At 32.6% G+C, this 23,644-nt stretch overlaps 2 protein-coding genes across 2 annotated transcripts; one reads left to right on the top strand and one right to left on the bottom strand.

Moving 5' to 3' along the window:
* Positions 1–1,516: 1,516 nt before the first annotated feature.
* On the bottom strand, positions 1,517–2,222 carry LOC110618684 (agamous-like MADS-box protein AGL62). The gene has a single exon (XM_021761899.2). The coding sequence runs from the start codon at positions 2,220–2,222 to the stop codon at positions 1,602–1,604; it is 621 nt and encodes a 206-aa protein (XP_021617591.2). The 3' UTR covers positions 1,517–1,601.
* Positions 2,223–7,950: 5,728 nt separating this feature from the next.
* LOC110619815 (ABC transporter B family member 20) lies at positions 7,951–23,491 on the top strand. The gene is made up of 11 exons (XM_021763379.2): positions 7,951–8,681; positions 12,265–12,319; positions 12,414–12,589; positions 12,672–12,872; positions 13,482–13,741; positions 13,816–14,126; positions 14,221–14,441; positions 17,129–17,469; positions 17,574–18,355; positions 18,457–18,698; positions 21,626–23,491. Exons 1-11 carry the CDS (start codon positions 8,289–8,291, stop codon positions 22,853–22,855), a joined length of 4,212 nt encoding a protein of 1,403 aa, XP_021619071.1. The 5' UTR covers positions 7,951–8,288; the 3' UTR covers positions 22,856–23,491.
* The last annotated feature ends 153 nt before the right edge of the window (positions 23,492–23,644 follow it).

Genomic DNA, 23,644 nt, shown 5'->3' with positions numbered 1-23,644 from the left:
ATCAAATTATTGATTCCCAGGTTGGATCTATTGAATTTTTTAAAAGCTGAGATGCTAATTAAAAAAATTAATATTGGCAGATATAAAAGTAAATATTATTTTATTATATTTTTGTAAATATTAAATATTATTTTATTATATTTTTTAAAATATTTTGTATTTAATTTTTACCTCGTGATTTATACAATTTTTTTTGTAAGGAATTAAAATTGAAACCCTGGATGTTTAATAATGCTGTTGAAATGCTTAAAGATTCATGTGATAAAGGGAAGATTTATACCATAACCAAAGGTATAGTTAAAGAAATTAATTCGGTTTATTTTAATATTTATGAAAAATTTAAAATATGGTTTACTCAATTTACTCTCATTAAAGAGTGTATTATTGCAATTTCTAAGTAATGTTGAAATTTTACTTTAGAAACTTTAATAATTTAAAACATCGATATCAGAGAAAATAAAATTATAGATTTGTTTTTATTTATTAAATAGATTGTATTTTATATAAATTATTAATTAAATTATTATTTTTATGTGTAGATTTTTTAAGTATAATTATTCAAGTGAAGGGGAGAGAATACCCGAAATTCACTTAAATATCTTTATAATTTTATTGATATCTTAATTTTTAGTTTTATTATAAGTTTAAGATAATATTTGTAATACATTGTTTTAATTTTAAAGATTATTTTAATTTCAATTGTAATTTTAATATTATTTATTATTTAAAAATATAAATAAAAATATTATATTTTTAAACCCAAATTCGAAACATATACACTAAATTTTTAAATTCAGCAATGAAAAATGTTTTAAAATATGTGGAGGATTGTTATAAAATTAATTTAAATTTCAAAAAATTTTATAATCATTGAAGATTTTATAATCGTTGAAAATTTTATTTATGAGATTTTTTGACAGATTTAATATTTAAATCTAATAATAAATCTAAACATTATGATTTTATTATATTATTTCAAGATTTTTATAACCATTTACAATAGCCATTCTTTCCATTATAAATAACTTTAATTTTTAGAAAGAAATCAATTTCATTTTTCTACTTTATTCTTTCCTTGTTTTCTGTTTAATTATAAATTAGATATAAATCCTTATTTTTATAATCTGAAAACTAAATTCAAAAAATTTATTTAATTTTAAAAATTATTAAATAAATCATTAAGAAGAGTATCCAATATGATTCATATTTTATTATTTAATCTTATTTTTCCATCAATATCCATTTCATTCTAACGATTCTCTAGCGAGCTATTGAAGATTGATTCCACCAAGAACATCATTCAATCAAATTAATTTCAACCCAAAATCAAATTATATTTACAAAGATAAAATAAATAAATAAATAATAAATTAATAAACAATAATTACGGTGCTATTTCAGAAAGCAATCATTGAGACTTGACTTTTAATTTATTACTCTATTTCATCCCTATTAAATTATAAACAGCTTTCTTTTTGAATGGTCAGTTATTTATTAATGCACTAATATACTCTATTTGATATACATGGGTGAAAAAACTATTAGTTTTAAGAACAAAAAGTTTCTAAACTTTCCATAATAGCATTCTTGAGAAGCAAAGCTTACATATAAGTGGTTGGAGAAATATCTTTAGCAAAACAAGGTCGAGTACTTGGGGGGCACAGCCAGTAGCCACTAGTAGTTAACGCAGTAGAGGTAGGAGGAGAATCATCAAGAAGACTATTCTCATTACTGGCAACATCAGGAGAAACTGATGAGTTATTATTACAAAATCTACTCTTTGCTTTCTTCGTCAACTCCTGAAGCGCATCAACAAGCGCCTCCAACTCCTCAACCGATTTGGAATTTTCGAAGAATTCCAAATCCAAATTCTCTACTTTCTTGTTCTTGCCATTAAGCTCGGCCTCCATTGCCTTGATTTCATTAGAAAGAGAGAGTGCATATTGCTTATTAGCTCCATATTCATAGCTTACTAAATTAGGAAGACGGTTTTCAAGAAAAGCATCTAACACTTGATCGACTGAAGGATGACCAAAAGAGTAAACCTTTCGTTTTGAATTATTACTAGGCGATGAAACAAAAACAGCGAGCTGAGCATCGCAGAGCGTGAACAATTCTGCTGCTTTGTTGAAAAGACCTTGCCTTCGTTTGGTGAAACTCACCAATAACTGCTTCTTGTCTTCTCGCTTCACCATCGGAATCTTTCTTGATTTCGCCGCCATTGAATTTGCTTCGGGCTCCTATGGCTTTACGGTTTAGAATTCCTTTTATATGTAATAACGGATTTAAACTAGCTGTCTTAATTAGATTAATTTAATGGGCGGAAACTGAAATGGCAGCGAATCAGATATTTTTAAATATCCAATCGAATTTTAATAAGATAAATTTAAATAATTATAATTAGTTAGATTTAGAATAAATTTAAATTTAAAAAATAATATTTATTGCAAGTTTAGATCGAATTCGAATTTTATTTATAGGATATCCACTATGCAAACCTATTTATATAAATAATTAATTTAATATAAAAAATATATTTTATAAAAATTTTTATATATTTTTATTTAAAAATTTAAATTTAAATATTCTTTAGAAATATTGAATTTTCACTTTTTATAAAATATATTTTTTATATATTTTTATTTAAAAATTTAAATTTAAATATTCTTTAGAAATATTGAATTTTTTAAATGAAAATTATTAAAAAAATTATTTGTCATATAAATTATTAATTAAAATATATAAAACTAAACGGATTTAAATTTTATTCAAATAATAATAATTGGATTTAGAATGGGTTCAAATAATTTAAATTAATTTTTAATCAGATTCGAGATGGATTTGAATATGACTAATATAAATTTAAAATTTTTTTTCCAAAAAGTCTAGAGAGGAAATACTTGTAGGATTAGGATTATACCAATTTTTTTTTTTTTTTTTATTTCCAAAAGTTTTATTTTTTTTTGTGAAGATACAAAGAATTTTCTTTTCTAATATCGGTTAATCTAATTTTATGACCAAATAATTCTTTTTTTTTTTCAATTTAAAGTGATTATAATTTTAGATTTAATTGTTGGTGTCAATCTGCTAATTAATGGTTAAAAATTATTAAATAATAAGAATTAAAAATAAAAAATCTTAATTTCAAAACACAAAGTACTTTTTTGACCAATGAAATATGGTATTCAAGATTTGGAGTAAAAAGTTAATCCATTAAAATTAATAAACTTTTTTCATTCATTGGATAATTAAGTAAGCTAAAAGGATGATTTATTCTGGGGTTAGCGTGACATATTCTTTTTATATTCCTATTAATTGTCATTTTTTTTACTAATGTTTGTATTAACTTGTTAAATGCTGATATATAAGTTTTTTTTTTTAACTTTGATTTAAAAAAAACGAACTTTTTAATATATTTAAAAAACAAATAGATAAATAATGTTCTATAATAATCGCCGAAAGTAAAATAATACGAACACATAATAAGTATCTGATAAGTTAAAAATACAGTTCAGATATCAAAAAAAAAAGATATAGACACTTTAAAATCAGGATTATCATCAAAACTCATCCTTCCTATGACGGGACAAGTCGCGGTACGAAATTATCGCGGTACGAAATTATCATTGTTAGACAGAGTCCTTTATATCTCTAATACGCTTATAGTTACAAGATTACCAATATATTAACTGACAATATCCCTTATCCAACAACTGGTCACATTATTGTCAGATTATCGAAAAATATTATATTTGTCTTTACCTTCTTACGGTATATAAAGACAAAGAAATATTATTCTCTTATATTACTCAAATTCTAAACAATTCATTATATTTACTCTCTTTTAAAGCCCGATAAAGCAGAAAAAATGATAATACTAAAAAATATAAACTCTTAGAAGTGGATCACCAAAAAGAAATGAGCGAGTATAATTTACTTAGTGAACAGAAAAATAAATATTAGTTATCTGTCTTGTGCATATACGAGATGCAGTCGATTATTTATTCAGATATATATTAATTTTTTTTATTTATTCAAGAAATATGAATTTACTTTTACCCATTCCATTTAAATAAATAAAATAATATATATATATATATATATATACGTTTAATAAAAATATCAATGTTATATATTTATCTATTCATTTGTATTGAAAATAAATTTTACGATAAAAATATAAATTGTGAAGTGCGAATTTAAATATTATATTATATTTATTTTATTATTATTTTTTAAAATATTCGCCAGCATTTCCGATCTATTTATACATTTCAAAATTTACATAAACTCAATAATACTTAATAAATTATAAATATTATTTAAATTAACTTATAGAAATTATTAGTCCTAAATATAGAACCTCATTAATTAATCTAACTAAAACTCATCATCTTTTAATTTTTAAATTGCAAAAATTAATATTTAATTGCAGAAAAAATAAATTAACTTGTAATAATCCAAATAAAAAGGATAAAATTCAAGTATACAAATATTGAGCTTCTAGAAGAATTATTGTATTCAAAATAGGATATTGATTCAAATAAGGATGTAGATGAGAATTTTGAAAAGTTATGAATTGATTGGATTGAGTAGGAGAAGATTTGGATTAAAATGAATTTTTTTTAATAGTAACGGGGCTTTGCTTTGATTCCTTTTCAAGAGAAAAGGGAAATAGTCTCCAGTTTTGGGATTCTTCCCGAACAGGAGATCTTATGTTTTATTTTTAAAATTTTTATTTTGATATAATAAGCTTTCTCTTTATTTTTGTCGGATATAATAGAATGCATGTGAATTCATAATGTAAATATATAATGAGGTCCATATAAAATTTATATATTTATATTGCAGATCAATGTAGATTTAATTTAAGTAAAAATTACCAAAATAATATAATTAATTGAAAATGAGTGAAAAAAAAGAGTAGATCTGGTTTAAGTAAAAATTACCTAAACAATATAATTATATTGAAAAAGAGTGAAAAAAAAGGAAGAAAGAGAGAGAGAAAAGGAGGGAAAAGGGTTTGAATTATGCAGTTGGAGTGTAGTGATTTCATTATATTCCTCTTTTTTGCATAGCCATAATTTTGATGATATGATAAAAATCCATCATCACCATCTTTTTTTCTGGCCCTTTGCCTGTTTATCCGACCATCCATGCTTTGTGTGTGCTTATGCACCATACAAAGCTGCCTCACTTTTGTTTGCTGCTACAACTCAAGGGCCTCTTCTATCATGCCATCTACCTAATCATATAATCAATAAATAATTGAGAAATTATCTGGGAATTTGAATTCCAAATATCTAAAAATATTTTTATAATATATTAAACTAAAACTTATTAATAATTTTATTTTTGGCTTAATACATGTTTAAACACCTTAATTTAAATTTTGAGAAAGGATAGTTTAGCCATGTGATTTTTTTTTTTTTTGAAATAGGGATTGGGGAGTAGAACCTTAGACCTCTTAAAGCTATTAGGATGCACTTTTCACCAGACTAAATCTCGGAGTGCAGCCATGTGATGTGATGTTTATAAATATTATATTTTTTAATTTTAATATATTAAAAGTATCATAAAGTAAGCAAAAAATTGACCAATAGATAAATAAGTCCTTCCACTTTTTAAAATAGATAAAAGGAGAGAATAAATTATTATTTATTTTAATTTAAATTTAGATTAAGCCATTATAGAAATTTTTTTTTATAGTTCATAAGGTTCTGATAAATTATTTAATAAATCTAGACACCAGATTCACAGTCGACCAACACAACTCCTTTATCTAACTGAGAGTCTTTTGAAACGCATGACTTCAACAATACATGCATGACTTCAACAATACATGCATGGTGATTTTCTTTGATTATAACTTGCAAAGCTGATAATTTCCTCTTTATTGAATAAATCAGAAATTTTTTTTATGGGTTTTCACTTTTTTTATATTTATCATAAATAATTTGAAATGATCTAATAAAAGATGTTGGTTATTTTATTGAGATGTTAGTATATAATATACACTGACAGACAAGAATTTTACGTACAAAATAATGAAATAAAATATGAGAAAAAAATTTGAATTAAAAGGGATTATTTGATATTTTAAAGGCTATATTAACATTTTCTAACATTTGAAAGGTTTATATGTTTTTAAGAATATATTTGATTTTAATTGGCCTTATTTGATTTATTTAAATAGTTACAGGGCTTGTTTGAACGTAAAAAAAATTTTAAAGGCTTATTTGACTATTGATAAATGTTTTAAGGATTAAAATAGATCTTTTACAAAAAAAAAAATCCCACGTGTTGCTGCAAACTCAAATATAGCAACCAACGGATCTTGTGTTGTGTCTTGCATTTAACAAACACAACTAAAATAAAGTAAAAAGCAATACATGAGAAAAAAAAAAAATTATTGAAAAGAAAGGTAGAAGGAAAAGAGAGCCTTGAAATGGACAGAAGAAATGCACTGGCAGAAACACTCAAATCCTCTCTCTCTCTTAATGATATCTGATCCACTCTTCTCCGGTTCTCCTTAGTGCCCCTTTGCTTTCAAAAAAATATCTTTTTTTTATTTATAAATAAATTACTGATAACTGCTGGACTTTTTCACCCCGATCTAGGGCCAGGTTCATGACACCAGCCTATTATTTGAAAGCCTTCAAGTCTCCCGCATAAATCAGGTCCGGTCCGCCCAACTTTAAGATCGGGCTCCAATTATCCTCCTCAATCTGGTCGATCTAATCCATGCGGCCCATTAAATAAATCCTATCTAGGTTCAGCTTTAATCCTATCTTCAGGCCCAGTTCGACATCGGGAAAGGGATAACCCATCTGTCTTGTAGGTCCATCCGCATGCGCGCCCGGGGAGAATAAGAGGCCGTTACGCATGGGGCAGGAATCTGATATTCTCGTACGTCCGAATCAACATGACAGAGATAGGTGACCCAATGAGAGACAGTTTGTTACACGTCACTAGTAGACAGAAAAAAAAAGATAAAAGGAGAAACACTCTCTTCAGGAAGGGGCTTTTTGGCTAATTTTAGAAAACTCTTATAAAATTCTATTTTTTAAATATCAGATCATCCATTACTATTTAATTTTTATAATATAAAAAAATTTTTTAATTAATTTTTTAATTTTAAAAAATATATTAAATTTTTTTAATATTTTAAAAAATCTATTAATTAATTTCTTCATTAAACTTTTTAACCGCAAAAAAATAATAAATATTATAGAAAGGCTACACTAATCTGGCCCAACATTCTCTGAAAAAACCTACACCCTCTCACCTTCTGGCCAACTCAACACAGCTGTAATCCCTTTGTTCACGGTTACCAAAACATTACAAAAAACAGTATCATTTTCTTCAAAAATACTTCCATCTGTTTTATTTATTATCTATCTTTTAAGTTTTCTACATATAAATTAAAAAAAATAATAAATAAATCAACAAAGATAAAATTAAAAAATTATATTACTATACAAATATAGTAAAACTAATTAATATTTTAGAAATACTCTATTTATTAAAGGGTAAATTAAAAAAATATTTAACTATACATTAGAATAATAAAACTATTGTATTGTTATGGGATATTTTAAAATTTTATTATATTTTATTTATATTAAAATTACTTAATTTTTAAGATAAATTTTCACTATCAAATTATTTATAAATTATTTTAATGAAATATTTCTACATTAATATAATCACTATTGTAAAATAAGTTCTATGTATTATTTAATTATCAATCATGTAATAAATAAATAATTATTTAGTATATTTTTAAAAATAAAAAATTAATAATTAATTTCATTGGACCACAGGGATCAAAATAGTAATTATCCTCGCCCAAAAAGCAGTTTTGCATAGGAAAAGTAACGCTCTACGATGTTGCCGGCACTTGACCGTTAACCCAACTGTAATATAACAAAACAACGAAAACGAGAACAATGAAAAGCGTACTAGTCACGCGCCTTTTCTCTCTTGGTGATATAGCGGGTGGGAGTGAGACTTAATATTTCCTCATTGTCCGCCTGTTTTGACTCAGTCACCTCTTTCTTCACTCAGCTTTTCCAAGCCCAAAACCAAAAAGCAAAATTTAAAAATAAATAAAAAATAAAAAAAAGCACAAAAAATCATACCCTAAACTCAGAAATTCGAGTGCCATTGTATTGTTTTCCTCTAAATTTAGCGGATCTGCTGCTAAATTTAGAGGGGCAGGAATTAATTAGGGTTTTTCTGTGAGAGAAGTTGCATAGTTCAGTGAATCTCTCAAGTTTTTCAAGATGATGATCTCCAGGGGATTGTTCGGGTGGTCCCCACCTCATATACAGCCGTTAACGCCTGTTTCTGAGGTTTCTGAGCCTCCGGAGTCGCCTTCGCCGTACCTGGATACCAGTGCTGAGGCCGCTGCAGCAGCTGCTGCTGCTGCGCAGGCTGAGGCGGAGGAGGAGATGGAGGAACCTGAGGAGATGGAGCCTCCCCCTGCTGCTGTTCCTTTCTCGCGGTTGTTTGCTTATGCTGACCGGCTTGACTGGGGTCTTATGATCGTTGGCTCGCTTGCTGCTGCTGCCCATGGCACTGCGCTTGTTGTTTACTTGCATTATTTTGCGAAGATTGTTGAGGTTATGCGGATTGGACATGATAGACCTGAGGAGCAATTTGAGAGGTTCAAAGATGTATGGATATTTTGATTTTTGAAATTTTTTTGCTCGCAAATTTATATTTCTAGTAGTTTTTTTGTCTTTTCTTGGGGATGAGGAAATGATGGAAATGGAAGCTGAAGTTTTGAGTTATGGGTATCTAGTGTTTGTTGAGCTCAGGTGAATTTGCATCTGAGATTTATCTGAGCTTGATGGGCAGATTAATTAACATTAAGGATTTGGGACTAAGAATTGGAAGTTAGAGAAGTTTGAAGTTTTGTAGTTTGATAGCACTTATTTCCTTTTCTGGTTTTGGAAAACAATATAGGTCTTTTCTAGTGACAATTGCATGAAGGAAACATATTTTACATTTTGAATATAAGAAGAGATGTTATTTAGTTGGGTGAATATTGATGTTAAATCTTACATGATTGTCTTTTAAGTTTTGTTCGACTTGTTGGGTTGATAGAAACTAATGTAGTCGTTGTGAAAACACCACATTGAATATGTTAGTTAAAGGCAATAAGACACTATATTGAATATGTTAAATAAAGGCAATGAGACGTTATATTGAATATGTTAATCAAGGCAATTGAGATTGTTTTAAGGTATATTTGACATGTTTTGATCATAAAAACTCTCAAGCCAAAACTTGTTTCAACATTAGAAGGGTTGTATTTCAAAAAGCAGTTTCAATGGCAATGCCAAACAAATACTTAGCAGAGAGTTTTACAATATGAATTAAATTGTTAAATATGTGACTCCTTGTGCTTGTTGAATTACAATGTCTAAAATTGAAAAGATTGGCTGCGGACATTTCTTTTCATCTCAAAGGGCTACTGTTGCTTCATTGCTACTGTCTTTATCTCTAGGATCTCATTTTTGCAACTTTCTTATTGTCATCCATTTTGTTTCCAGTTGATGTCATATTGCCATAGTTATATGCTACAACCTTTAGTTTAATTTGTTTTCTTAATAATAGAGAAAATGCATTAAGGTTGGGGTAAGGACAAGGTAGGTATTTTTTAACAAAATGGGTTGAGGCTAACTTACATCAAAAGCTCGCTCGGGGGGTGGGGGGAGTGTCTAAGGCCTTATAAGGGACCAAACACTTGGAACGTGAAACACTTATGCAAGGTCCAACATTAGATGGGAGATTCTAATAGTATTCTTAAGAAAATGGATTGGGCCTAATGCATCCTCAAAAGCTAGCTCAAGGAAGAGGGATTGGGGGAGTATCCAAGGCTCTATAAGGGATACATTACTATCCCAATTCCCAATCCAATGTGGGAATTTAACAGTATTAATTACCAATAAACTAATAAGTGTCAATAACAAGTTTTTATTATTTGATTCAGTTCAACTTAGCTGAACTTCAGTCATAATCTGTCCAGGTCAACTATATTAATCCTTTTCTTTCATCCTTATTGGTTTAGGACTACATTTTATTACAAGGTCTAGTGATCAAGTTTCTACATTCTATACCCTCACTATTTTACATTACTTGGTCTCTCTCTCTTTCTCTTCTCCATGTATTCATCTGTACCTCTATCTCTTCTGCTTTTTGTATATGTTATTGCTTCATTGCCCAACATTCACTACCATACAGTTTTGCTAGCCACATGCAGGTTTCCAGAGCTTCACCTGAAACTTAGTGCAGCTTGTATGAGTACTTAAGACCATCATATTTATTCATTTCAATCATTCTTCCAAAATTCTAAGTGTGACATCTTCGTCAATTTTCCTACACCTTCATGGGATATAACCTAGGTACCAAAGTAAAATGGAGAATACTTTTGTGTACTGAATTCTAAAAAATGATATCTTTTTTTGTTTGCAAGAAAAGACTCGAGAAAGGCACAAAGTTTTACCTTTAATTTTATTATTAGGATATTTATCATTTTCAGGATGGGGATTATTATTTCCCCCATCGATCCATTTGTCACAATCACAATAAAAAATATTCATAAATCTTGTCTTTTTTTACATTTATACTATTTGAATATAAAAAAGTAGATCTTTGAATGATCTACTCAATATTTCTTCTTAGCTTCCTAGAATGTAATATAGTGCTTATCTCCAAAGCTTCAATATTTGTTGAACCTCATGTCAGTTTATTCTATATAACTATGTCATTAGCAAAATGCATGCACCTATTACTAGCAGTATCCTTGCATATGTACTTAATCAGTTTATTTAGGCTTATCCTTGGTGCAAGCCAACTTTGTTAATAAATCTTTGTGTTGATCCTGAATTTCTCACACTTGTGGTTACCTGCGTATAGTAGTTGTTGGAGATGCAAGGCACACAATGTTCTTGTGGCCTAGGTGCGAGGTGCAAGTGAATGCTCAGGGATGTGTGGTGTGGCTCGCCTTTACTCTGAAAATGTGTATAAAATTTTGCATAATGCTTTTTGTTCATAAATTATAATATTAGAATACAAAAATATCTTAAGTTCTTAATGAAACATCAATAATACAAAGAACATCACTATTGAAACTAGCTCAGCATGTCAGACCAACAAAGCAATGTGATATAGTCTAGTCATATAGGGCCTTATTGTACTTGGAGCCTTTGGCCAACCAGGAGAGATAACAGGGTGGGGCAAAAGGATGGGGAATTATTTCCCTTCTATTTTTCTATAATGGCAATTCTGGTCTTTGTAACCATAACAAGGATAAATTTTCCCCATACAATCATTTTCAGGATCAATATGCCCTGCTTTTTTATTTGTTTTTTTCCTTTTAAATGTAACTTTGATCCAGTATTAGTTATAACAGAATGCCAACAAAAATGCTATTATATTACAAATTAAGATGCAAGTATACAAGCATACAAATATTAAAGGGTCCTTAGTTTTTTAGAGTCTGGGATACCTATGATGCAAGGAGTATTCCTTGCTACCTGCTAATAGGGGTGATTTTCCCTGCCCAGACTCTTGTATCTATTTTGTTTAATTGAACTACAATAGCTTCCTGGAGCATGATTTTCTCTGTGTGTGTGTGTGTGTGAGAGAGAGAGAGAGAGAGAGAGAAAGAGAGGGAGAGGGAGGGAGGGAGATGATTGCTTGGTCTTAGACGAAGAGAGTTTGAGAAATCAAAGATATGTCAGGTTGTGATATGTTGTCTATGTGTGGGCATGATTTTGTAACTTATCCTCTGTAAATAGTTTACCCTAATCCAATAATGAATTTTTGTCTTGGGCAAATTAAAAACTGAAAATAGCCTGTATGGCCTTGAAAAAGTGATATGCTTTACTTTTTTGGGCAATGTGCTAAAGTTTTTGGTTCAACTAAACTAGTAATGCATAGCCAAGTTTCTATTGTGCAGGCGAATTTGTCATAAGGATAAAGGATCCTGTGCCATTGACCAAGTTTGGCCATGAGTTTGCATATCTCAAATTGGATTTTCAGGGCTTGAAACTTGGACATTAATCTTCATTTGACATCAGCACACAACTCAAGGATAGATAGATTGCTTCATTTTTTTTCTTTAGGCTATTCTTGATGATGTTGTTGGCTATTTTCTTTTCCCTCACGATATTCTCTCTCTCTTTGTTCCTTTATTCTAAAAATAAATTTAAATGTGTTTTTGTTAACCTAGCTGTTTGTTTTATGCAGCTATCTTTAACCATTATTTACATAGCTGGGGGTGTTTTTGCAGCTGGTTGGATAGGTAAGGTTTAAAATATTATCATAATTATTTCAGTTATCTTCTCCTTTTTTTTCCTTCTTTGTTGTTATTGATGCTAACTTGCTTTCTGTAATAGAGGTATCATGCTGGATTCTAACTGGGGAGCGTCAGACTGCTGTCATTAGGTCCAACTATGTTCAAGTATTACTTAATCAGGATATGAGCTTTTTTGACACCTATGGGAACAATGGGGACATTGTAAGCCAAGTATTGAGTGATGTGCTGCTCATTCAGTCTGCTCTTAGTGAAAAGGTATCTTGGAGATATAGAATTCCACATGTTCTGATTTCACAAATATCTTATCTAACTCAATGGGAGGTCTTTGATGATGCAGGTTGGAAACTATATTCATAACATGGCAACGTTTTTTAGTGGTCTTGTTATTGGATTTATCAACTGCTGGCAGATTGCCCTTATAACATTAGCCACTGGTCCATTCATTGTTGCTGCTGGAGGTGTATCAAATATATTTCTTCACAGGCTGGCGGAGAGTATTCAAGATGCATATGCTGAAGCTGCTAGTGTTGCTGAACAGGTTTATTCTCTTTTTCTCGTCTTACCTCGATTTCTCCACAATCCACATGCCCCAGGGGCACCCAAGAAAAGAAAAAGAAAGGAAAAAGAAAGGGCCCTAGTTCTGATACAGGAAATGAAAGGATTTATTTTTCCAGTCCATTAATATTTAATTATTAGTCTGTCATTTCTCTCTCTCTCTGCAAGTCTCGCTCCTGCCTTGCAGATATTGGATTCTGTCTCAATTTTTTTTTCTTCATACAGTAGTACTTCGCGATTAATGTCTCATGAATTCAGTTTTTACATTTCTCTTTCATAAAAGACTACTAAAGTTGATCTTATTGGTGGGGGCATAGTTGTTAAACGTGTACCTGAGGTGCAATGCACTAGACAAACTAGCCCTAGCACCTCAACTTGCAGAATGTGTTTGAGGTCCAACAGGCAATTTATATAGGTATTAGTGGTGGCCCATTTGAAGAACCTATGTACTTGTATTGGCTTCATAGTATTGGTTTCTTTGCAATGCATATACTTTGTTTCTTACATTTTCTTATCATGAGGATTGATCCAGCATTCTTCTTTTGATAAATGAGCTATGATACGTTCGTTAATGGTTTCTTAAATTATGCAGGCAATCTCATATATTAGGACCTTATGTGCATTTACAAATGAAACGCTGGCCAAGTATTCTTATGCAACCTCATTACAAGCAACTCTGAGATATGGTATTTTGATTAGCCTTGTGCAAGGACTTGGACTTGGGTTTACATATGGGCTTGCAATATGTTCTTGTGCCTTACAACTATGGGTGGGAAGGTTCTTGGTTACACATAAGAAAGCTCATGGTGGTGAAATAATTACAGCATTGTTTGCTGTTATTTTGAGTGGCCTGTAAGTGTCTTGTTCCTCTCTCTTGTTGGTGCTGTTATATTGTGTTCTTATCTGCCCCCTTGGGTGTTTCACAGAGGGCTAAACCAAGCAGCAACAAACTTCTATTCATTTGACCAAGGACGAATTGCTGCTTATAGACTTTATGAGATGATAAGCCGATCTTCCTCCACAGTCAATCAAGATGGAAATACGCTAGTGTCTGTGCAAGGAAATATCGAGTTTAGAAATGTATATTTCAGCTATCTGTCTCGTCCTGAGATCCCTATCTTGAGTGGATTTTACCTCACTGTTCCTGCTAAAAAAGCTGTGGCACTTGTTGGCAGAAATGGCTCTGGAAAAAGCAGTATTATCCCCCTCATGGAGCGGTTTTATGATCCTACCTTAGGTATTCCCTTGTGATTAATTATTTTTCACTTAAGGTTTAACTGAATTTCCTCAACGACGGTTATTTTTATTATTATTTTTTCATTATGGTGCAGGAGAAGTTCTTTTAGATGGAGAGAATATTAAAAACCTGAAGTTGGAATGGCTCAGAAGCCTAATAGGACTAGTCACCCAGGAACCAGCCTTGCTGAGTTTAAGCATAAAAGAGAATATTGCATATGGAAGAGATGCTACTTTTGATCAGATTGAAGAAGCTGCCAAAATAGCACATGCCCATACATTTATCAGTTCACTTGAGAGGGGCTATGAGACACAGGTGAAACTAACAAGACTAAGTTTTTGCTTGGACCTGTGCTATCTGTTATTTTTCCTTTGGTCAATTGATGCTAGAATAAGAACACCACAAAGGATAGATAATTAAATTCTTTCTCAATATCAATAATAATCATAATAATAGTCTACCAAAATACCTAGAGAATTTAGTTATATATAGTACAATTGCTAATCTTACTACCAGGATTGGGAATCTTAAACAAGAAAATACTAATTCAGGGATTGAAAACCAACTTCACTTTCTAAACAAAATATTCATATAATAATCATATAATCCTGAATAATATAAATTTTTAATTAATAAAAATTTAAAATTCCTATCCTAGAATCATCTGAATGTAGAAAATCCATCACAACTAATACACTAATAACAAAATAATTAGCTAACAATGCTCATTGTCTTCTCAACATTTTATTTTTCTTATTTCTCTAGTACCGAATCCTCAAGCTTTTCTTGCTCATCAACTTCCTCCCCCTCCGCCTCCTCTCTCTCTAGAATCAGTTGCTAAAAAATTTTTCCAACTCAGTCTTAACATCTTAGATTTCAACATGTGAAGGCTCAACGATGAAATCTTTGGATTCTTCAAGCTGCACTTGTTGTTCATCTCCAAATTGCTTTGTGTTCTTCATCTTTAAGTTGATTTTTATGTTCTTCATCTTTAAATTTCTCTACATGTTCTTCATCTTTAAGTCTAGCAATTATACCTTCAAGACCTCTTGGTATTGTGCCCAAATCTGCTTTTAGTTGAGAGATATGATTTGTCTTCCAGTTCTATCTTCCTAGCTAGTTGTTGAATATGATATACCTTCTTCCATGCTTCAAGTCCTCTCTCCCCGACTTGTAAAAGTTATTTGATGGTTTGATATTCATAAAACAAGTTAGGACGACAATATACAATAACACTATGTGATCCCTCAAATAACATATCTCAACTAGTTGTACCTTGTAGTAATTGATTTCATCTTGTAATCTTTGAGTTTTAGCCCAGATAGATACCATGTACTCTCAATTTCATCTTGTAATCTTTCAATTTCAATGAATTTTGTGGTTATAGATTTCAGCGTATAGTCTTAGCCTTAAACATTCATTACTACCCATTGCTGATGTTGAAATAGGAACTATTGCATTGAATTAGTAGGATGGTTTTTGTGAAAAGTTTGTTGAGTTGGTAATTGGTAAGTGCTGATGTGGTACTTATATGGGATGTCATAGTGCTAATATGGGATTGTGTGATGCTGATGAGACAAGATGACATGGTGGAGAACCACAGAATGAGGCCGGAAAATGATTTGAGTTAAACTTGAGACCCAGATGGATCTTGGGTTTTGGGTGGCTTCGAGTTCTCGAAGTTGCAACTTGCACCTTTGGAGTCACTTGTTGTCAAGGAGAAGATTGATGGTGCCAGCACTGTTGTTTGGTGAGAGTTAGGTGGGTGATTTTCAAGGTTAGTGGAGACCTGATTTGTGAGAAAGAAACAATGCTAGGTTCTGTTGCGAGCACGGGTGATGGCACGATGGTTGATGAAAATGACTTAGGGTTATCAATTGCTAGGCTCTATTTCCACAAGATATACTAGCATAATACAAAGGACACCAAGGGCTTGTGAGGGATAGTAAGCCTAAAATTCCATACACTTTTCCCATGGACAATTCAATAAATAGTCTTTGAAACCAAAATTGATGTAGAACAAGAACATAAAGGATAGAGAAAAGAATTCTCAAAGCTTTATTAATTATCAACATTAATAATGATCATATCAATAATCTACCAAATATACCAATAGAATTTAGTATATATAATAGAATTGTTAATCCTACTATTATTGGGATCTGAATCGTAAATGAGAAGATACTAATATGAAATCCAAAACCAACTTAACTTCCAAAATAAAATAAACCACTATTTCTTAAATAATAATAAAATATCCTAAATGATATAAACTTCCTAACTAGAAGTTTTGGCATGTGGACGATTCCCAAGTAGGCAAAGCAAAGAAAAACTGAAGGGCTTAGACCAATTCAAACCAGGCCACTTTGGTGATGGAACCGCCTGAGTTAGACCAATTCCAGCAGCAAGCCAGCTCATTTGTCCTTCCACCTTAGTTAGACCAATACCGGCAGCAAACCAACATAGGTTACATAGCGGTCCCAGATTTACAAACCAGGCTCAAGCTGCACAACAGCTGTATATCTGGGACCCATATGTATCATATGTTGGGTGGGAGTTGAGCTAATCGAGCCAGACTTAGATGGATTGATGGGCTAGCCAAATATGTTGGTTCTTGAAGGGGAGAGCTAAAAGATGCTAGACCCAAGCAGATGAAGATGAACTATTCTATGTAATGCCAAGTAACAACTAGACAACAACAGGTCCAGCGCAGTTGCACTTGAGGCGGAGTGTTGGGATGCGGATACTTTCCACATTGGCAAATCAAAGAAAAGTTGGCAAACCAAAACAAACCTAAATGGCTTAGGTCAGTTTGCGATGGGGGGCCCACCTTAACTGGCCCAATTCCAGCAGCAAGTGGCCTGTTTGTCCTTTCACTCCCTGGCCCATGAGAATTTGACAAATAGAAACCTAAAAGTTCCAAATTTCTATGGAAAAAGTAAATTGTAATTGTAATAAAAGTTTGATTAATCTTTTCTAAATTTAATTCTTGTGTTTTACAGGTGGGCACAACTGGCTTATCATTGACAGAGGAACAGAAAATTAAAATTTCTGTAGCTAGAGCAGTGCTGTTGAATCCAACAGTTCTTCTGCTTGATGAGGTTACTGGTGGACTTGATTTTGAAGCTGAGAGAACAGTTCAGGAGGCTCTAGATCTCCTCATGTTGGGACGGTCAACCATAATAATAGCTCGACGACTTAGTCTTATTAGAAATGCTGATTACATTGCTGTAATGGAGGAAGGTCAGCTTGTTGAAATGGGTACGCATGATGAACTATTAAACCTGGATGGTCTATATGCTGAGCTTCTCAAATGTGAAGAAGCTGCAAAACTTCCAAGGAGGTTAGCCTGAGAACCAACTATCTTTCTTATAACAAAATTTTATGTGCGTGTATATTTATTTTATGCTAATATATGTGATCATGAGACATGTATGTTTTCTCCAGGATGCCAGCTAAAAACTATACGGAGACTGCTGCTTTCCAAATTGAAAAGGATTCTTCTGCCAGCCACAGCGTCCAGGAACCAGCGTCTCCTAAATTGATGAAATCACCATCTCTTCAGAGAGTTCTGGGTGTTCAACATCTGGATGGCACCTTTAACTCACAAGAATCACCGAAAGCTTTGAGCCCACCACCAGAAAAAATGATGGAAAATGGTCTTCCCTTGGATGGAGCTGATAAGGAACCATCAATAAAAAGGCAGGATAGTTTTGAAATGCGACTGCCGGAGTTGCCCAAAATTGATGTCCAGTCTGCCAATCAACAAACATCAAATGGTTCAGATCCTGAATCACCTATATCACCCCTTTTGACATCTGATCCTAAAAATGAACGTTCCCACTCACAGACTTTTAGTCGGCCTCAAAGTCACTCAGGTGATATTCCAACTGAATTTAAGGATGCAAAGGATAAAAAGCATCGACAGGCACCGTCTTTTTGGAGACTGGCAGAACTTAGCTTTGCAGAGTGGCTATATGCTGTTTTAGGAAGCATTGGTGCTGCTATATTTGGTTCCTTTAATCCACTTCTTGCTTATGTTATTGCGCTCATAGTGACTGCTTATTATAGGCCTGAACATCCTCACTTGCAGCAGGATGTAAACAAGTGGTGCTTGATCATTGCCTGCATGGGTGTGGTGACAGTTGTTGCGAATTTTTTGCAGCACTTCTATTTTGGAATTATGGGTGAAAAAATGACCGAACGAGTTCGGAGAATGATGTTTTCAGGTAATGGTCCTTAATCTTGTAGTTAGGTGCTTGAGAATAGAAAATAGCAAAATCGAAATTCCTTTTATTGAGTTTAGCTTATTAATGCCTTTATGTAACAGCAATGCTGCGCAATGAAGTTGGATGGTTTGATGAAGAGGAGAATAGTGCTGACACATTGTCCATGCGGTTGGCTAATGATGCTACATTTGTGCGAGCAGCATTTAGCAACCGGCTTTCAATATTTATACAGGACAGTACTGCTGTTGTTGTTGCTGTTATCATTGGGATGCTGCTCCAGTGGCGATTGGCTCTTGTGGCATTGGCAACCTTGCCTATTCTCATGGTTTCTGCAATTGCTCAGGTTTGCATATTTTCTTTTATCATTTAATTGATTGTTGACTTATTACATTCTTGTTTCTTAGTTTTTGAATGAACCATTTTGTGGATCACTATTCTTTTGATCTGTGTTATTGGCTACATACTGATGAAATATTAGATATATAATTGCTTATTCCATGGTTGTCAAAACCGGATTGGCCCGGCCGGCCGGACCAGTTTAACTAGGAACCGGATCTTGGTCCGGTTCGGTTTAAGTAATAAACCCCCTTTTTACTGAAACCGGTAAAAATCAGAGTGAACCGGCCAGATATTGATCTAACTGAAAATCCGGACGGTTTGATTTTGGTTGTCTGAATCAGACTGTATTCACCAATAAAAAGAATTTTGTGTTTGCTGCCACTAGGGTTTGAAACTCTGATCCTCAGAATGAAGCTAAAGGCAACTTACCTTCTGAACAACTTCAGTATCTTGCAAGAATGTTGCGCTAGTTATTCTCATGTAGTTCCTTTGTAATTAAAAAAAAAAAACTATTAATAATAATTTATTTTATTCATTAAGTTAAATTACTAAGTTGTTTTATTTTATTATCTCTTAGAGATTAAAACGTACATCAATTTGTATTTATTATTTTATATAATTCTAATATAATTATATTTATTTTTCATTTGTTATCATAAAATTTCAATTGTAAGTTTTTCTTATTAGATGTAATTATATTATTGTTTAAAATATTGAGTTTAGATATTCAAATTATTAAATTTAAGTAAACCTATTTTAATAATTATTTATAAGAATATATAAAAGCATTAATTATAATAAAAATATTATTATTAATTTTATAATATTTATTTAATAATATACCGGTTAAATCTCGGTTTGACCATGGTTAAACTTTAAACCCTTCAACTCTCTGCTTTCATTGGTTCATTGACTAGTCCGAGTTTAAAAACATTCGCTTATTCTGTAAATTTGGAATCGTAGTTCTAGGAATTTTAATAGTGTTGTCTGATACGTAAATTCAGAACCAAAAACAAGAACACAGAGAAAAGAAAGCTCTAGAGAGAAAAAAAGACACTTCCATTCATTTCTACAAAAGATATATCATACAAGAGCATCATCATCTATTATTTATGGCTGCCACGTAACAAAATGCTCAAATAACTTCTCAACTGCCTAACAATACTCTCTAACGGCATTTTGTGCATGCTGTATATTCTCTAACAATACTCCCTGATCAAGCTTCCTTGTCCTCAAGGAAGGAAAGAAATTGGCATGTGTTCAGGAAGCAACAAAAGGAAAAAAAAAATACTGCTACTTTAATATTTATTTATTTTTATTGGCTTTGGCAACTTTTCCAGTGATATGAGCACAATCTCCACCCTCTTCAAATTTCTTGCCTTCTGCATTTCTAAAACTCATCTTCTTTAAGGATAATGTAATCATGTGAATTGAACCTTAGATCATTGTCACACAAATCAAAATCACGATAATTATATACTTCTAGTATATTCTTTTTCCAGCAACCCTTTCTTTTTGCTTCCCTTTTTTTTTTTTTTGCAATAAGAACACAAGTCTCCATTTCCGTAAACCATATCACACTTAACAACAGAAATGGTACCCTTATCATGATCAATAAAAGAACTCTGATCAATTGCTGTTTCTTGATTACTCTTCTCAATCTCAAAATTTTCAAAATGCCTGAATTGACCAGAGATCTTGGATTTCTTGAAGGTACAACAGGTAGTTTGGTAGTTGAGGTGTTGATACAAGGCTAATTGATCTTTAGCACGACAGGTTTAGACAAATTGGGTTGAGTAAGACAAGAAATGAAGTATTAATAATGGTTGTGAGTTCAGTTACTGATTTGGCCTTATTCCAAATTGCTGCTGCAGTTATCCCTTGCGACCTAGCCAGTGAGCAAGCCTCTGGCAATTGTCCCTGGCTTAAACATTCTCACTGGCATTTGCAACTCATCAGCTAATCCAGAGAGGAAAAAACTCAATCCTTGATCTTCTTGAATTCCTGCTTTTGAATAAAACAGATTAAAGGAATCCATATAATCTTGCAAGGTAGATTCTTGTGTCAACTTCCTTAAAGACCCTCCATTAGGTCCTCATTTATTCCTGTATATTCTCCTTGAATCATAATGTCCCTAAATTCAGAAACATCATCCTGCTCTCTTGGGGTGATCATGAAGTATACTTTTACTAGGGGTTGCGTGTGGAAAGAAGAAGAGGACGCAAAAAAAATATCACTAAGGTTGTGTGAGAGATCAGTTCCTCAGTTCTCACCGACTTGAGTGATTAGTGAGTTGGAATTATAATAAACTTTCGTTAATTGAAAATTTAGAAATTACCGAATTTTCTTAATTTTTTTTCCTGAAATCCTCTTCTTCTCTTTCTTTTCCAACTGTGCATTTTCTTTTTCACTTTCTCTTTCTTCCGTTCTCTCCAAATAACTTGTTTCTGAGCTTTATTCTGATCTAAATGAGTGGATTTCCTTACAGGGTACCCCTAGATATTATTATTATTGTGAAGTCATTTACACATTAAGCACTAGTGCAGCTCATCCTATTTCTTATCATTGGCATGCTTTTTCCCTCCAATTTACAGCATTGGAGTGAACATGTCAACCAAGCAAAAAGATGAATGCTATTTCTGTTTGCTACCTTTCAGATTGTTATTTTCTCTATCTGACGTTGAGTGCTATGGCAAGCTTTGTTTTAGTGCTATCTTGCTTATGTTTCGAGCTTGATATTTTCATTTTTTTAAAAATATTTATTTGCATGATCTCATGGTCTGCGTCATCCTCGAAACAGATGTTATGATCTTTCCAGTCTAACTCCTTTCATATTTCTTTGATGTACAAGTTACTCAAGAAATAATGATACGTTCTAGTATCTAATTTTTCTGCTCAAATTCTGAATGGCTGCCAACTGAAATATTGCAGAAATTGTGGCTTGCTGGATTTTCAAGGGGCATCCAGGAGATGCACAGGAAGGCAGCACTGGTCCTTGAGGATGCTGTTAGAAACATTTATACTGTTGTAGCATTCTGTGCTGGTAACAAAGTAATGGAGCTTTACAGATTGCAACTGAGGAAAATATTCAAGCAGAGTTTTTTACATGGAATGGCCATTGGTTTTGCATTTGGATTTTCACAGTTTCTTCTATTTGCCTGTAACGCACTTCTTCTCTGGTACACTGCATACTCTGTAAAGAATCAGTATATGGATCTGCCTACAGCCATCAAAGAGTATATGGTTTTCTCGTTTGCAACATTTGCTCTAGTTGAGCCTTTTGGATTAGCTCCATATATTCTTAAACGGCGGAAATCTCTCCTTTCAGTATTTGAAATTATAGATCGAGTGCCCAAGATTGATCCAGATGATAACTCGGCACTGAAACCACCTAATGTCTATGGGAGCATTGAGTTGAAGAATGTTGATTTCTGTTATCCTAATCGCCCTGAAGTGTTGGTACTCAGTAATTTCAGTCTCAAAGTTAATAGTGGACAAACTGTAGCCGTGGTAGGAGTTTCAGGTTCTGGGAAGAGCACTATAATCTCTTTAATTGAGAGATTTTATGATCCAGCTGCTGGTCAGGTTCTACTAGATGGACGAGATTTGAGAACTTATAATTTGAGATGGCTAAGAAACCACCTAGGTCTGGTGCAGCAGGAACCAATTATCTTCTCAACAACCATAAGAGAAAACATTATATATGCTAGGCACAATGCTAGTGAAGCTGAGATAAAAGAGGCTGCGAGAATAGCAAATGCTCACCACTTCATCAGCAGCCTGCCTCATGGTTATGACACACATGTGGGAATGAGGGGTGTGGACCTGACACCAGGGCAGAAGCAGAGAATTGCTATTGCTCGAGTGGTGCTGAAGAACGCGCCCATCTTGTTATTGGATGAAGCTAGCTCGTCCATTGAATCTGAATCTAGCAGAGTGGTGCAAGAGGCATTGGATACACTGATAATGGGAAACAAAACAACCATTCTGATAGCTCATAGGGCTGCAATGATGAGGCATGTTGACAATATTGTGGTTCTAAATGGAGGGCGAATTGTTGAAGAAGGGACCCATGACTCTTTGATGGCAAAGAATGGCTTGTATGTTAGGTTGATGCAACCCCACTTTGCAAAGGGTTTACGACAGCATCGACTTGTCTAAGCTGGTTTTTGACATTTGAGCTTAGTTCTTTTGTATAGCTCTTATTGGCCATTTTTAAATTGCTGGAACGTGTTGGCGTTATAGAACGCTTTCCAGAGATGGGGAAGTGCAAACGAGAATGATGGGGCTTGTAACAATTTTTTGCTTAGTTGGATGGGCAGGTTGTAGTGGTGGCAGTGATAGCAATCCAATGTAGGGTTTAGAAATAGGGATTTTGGAGCTTGGTTGGCTGTTGACGACATGCTCTAAGGGCTAAGACACATTCTTTTTGGAGGCAAAGGATTAGGTTGCTGCTTTGCTTTGCCTCCACAGTATATTTGATTTGTTCATTAATCAAATGGTGTTGGGGAGGAGATAATTGTAGGCCCTAATGAGGTGTGCTTCTTGGGTTCTGTTTTTGGTTTTCCTTTTTTTTTTTTTTTTTTTATTGCTTATGGATTAATGGGAGTCGTGTTTCATGATGTAAATTTAGATTTGTGAAAATGAAAGAGATTTAGAAGAGGAAAGGAGGTGGAGGGCATTTGTTGTAATCTTACTTGTAAATAACCACATGGATAATTTGTAAGCTTTTTTTTTTTGCCGGGATGACATGATTAACTGGTTCAATTTTTATTCCATTTTGCTTTTACATTATCAGATATGCATCTGTTTTTTCTGCTGCTAGAAGGCTGGAGACCATTTTAATTTTTGTAAGTGTTTCCCTTTACTTCTAAGAGTTTGTAATGACATTACAAAAGGATGCAATGTTTTAGAAATCTACAAAATTGCTCTAGCTACTGCAAACAGTGT

The sequence above is a fragment of the Manihot esculenta genome, chromosome 7 (assembly GCF_001659605.2).
Source record: "Manihot esculenta cultivar AM560-2 chromosome 7, M.esculenta_v8, whole genome shotgun sequence".
Classification (NCBI taxonomy): Eukaryota; Viridiplantae; Streptophyta; class Magnoliopsida; order Malpighiales; family Euphorbiaceae; genus Manihot; species Manihot esculenta.
The sequence above is the reverse complement of the archived record's forward strand: the minus strand, read 5'-3'. Positions and strand labels throughout refer to the sequence as shown.

Bases quoted from the DNA above. Each gene is read 5' to 3' on its own strand.
- LOC110618684 (XM_021761899.2), bottom strand. From the start codon at position 2,222: ATGGCGGCGAAATCAAGAAAGATTCCGATGGTGAAGCGAGAAGACAAG.
- LOC110619815 (XM_021763379.2), top strand. From the start codon at position 8,289: ATGATGATCTCCAGGGGATTGTTCGGGTGGTCCCCACCTCATATACAG. The intron at 12,873-13,481 runs GTTTATTCTCTT...TAAATTATGCAG, and splicing joins CTGCTAGTGTTGCTGAACAG to GCAATCTCATATATTAGGAC. The intron at 17,470-17,573 runs GTTAGCCTGAGA...TGTTTTCTCCAG, and splicing joins GCTGCAAAACTTCCAAGGAG to GATGCCAGCTAAAAACTATA.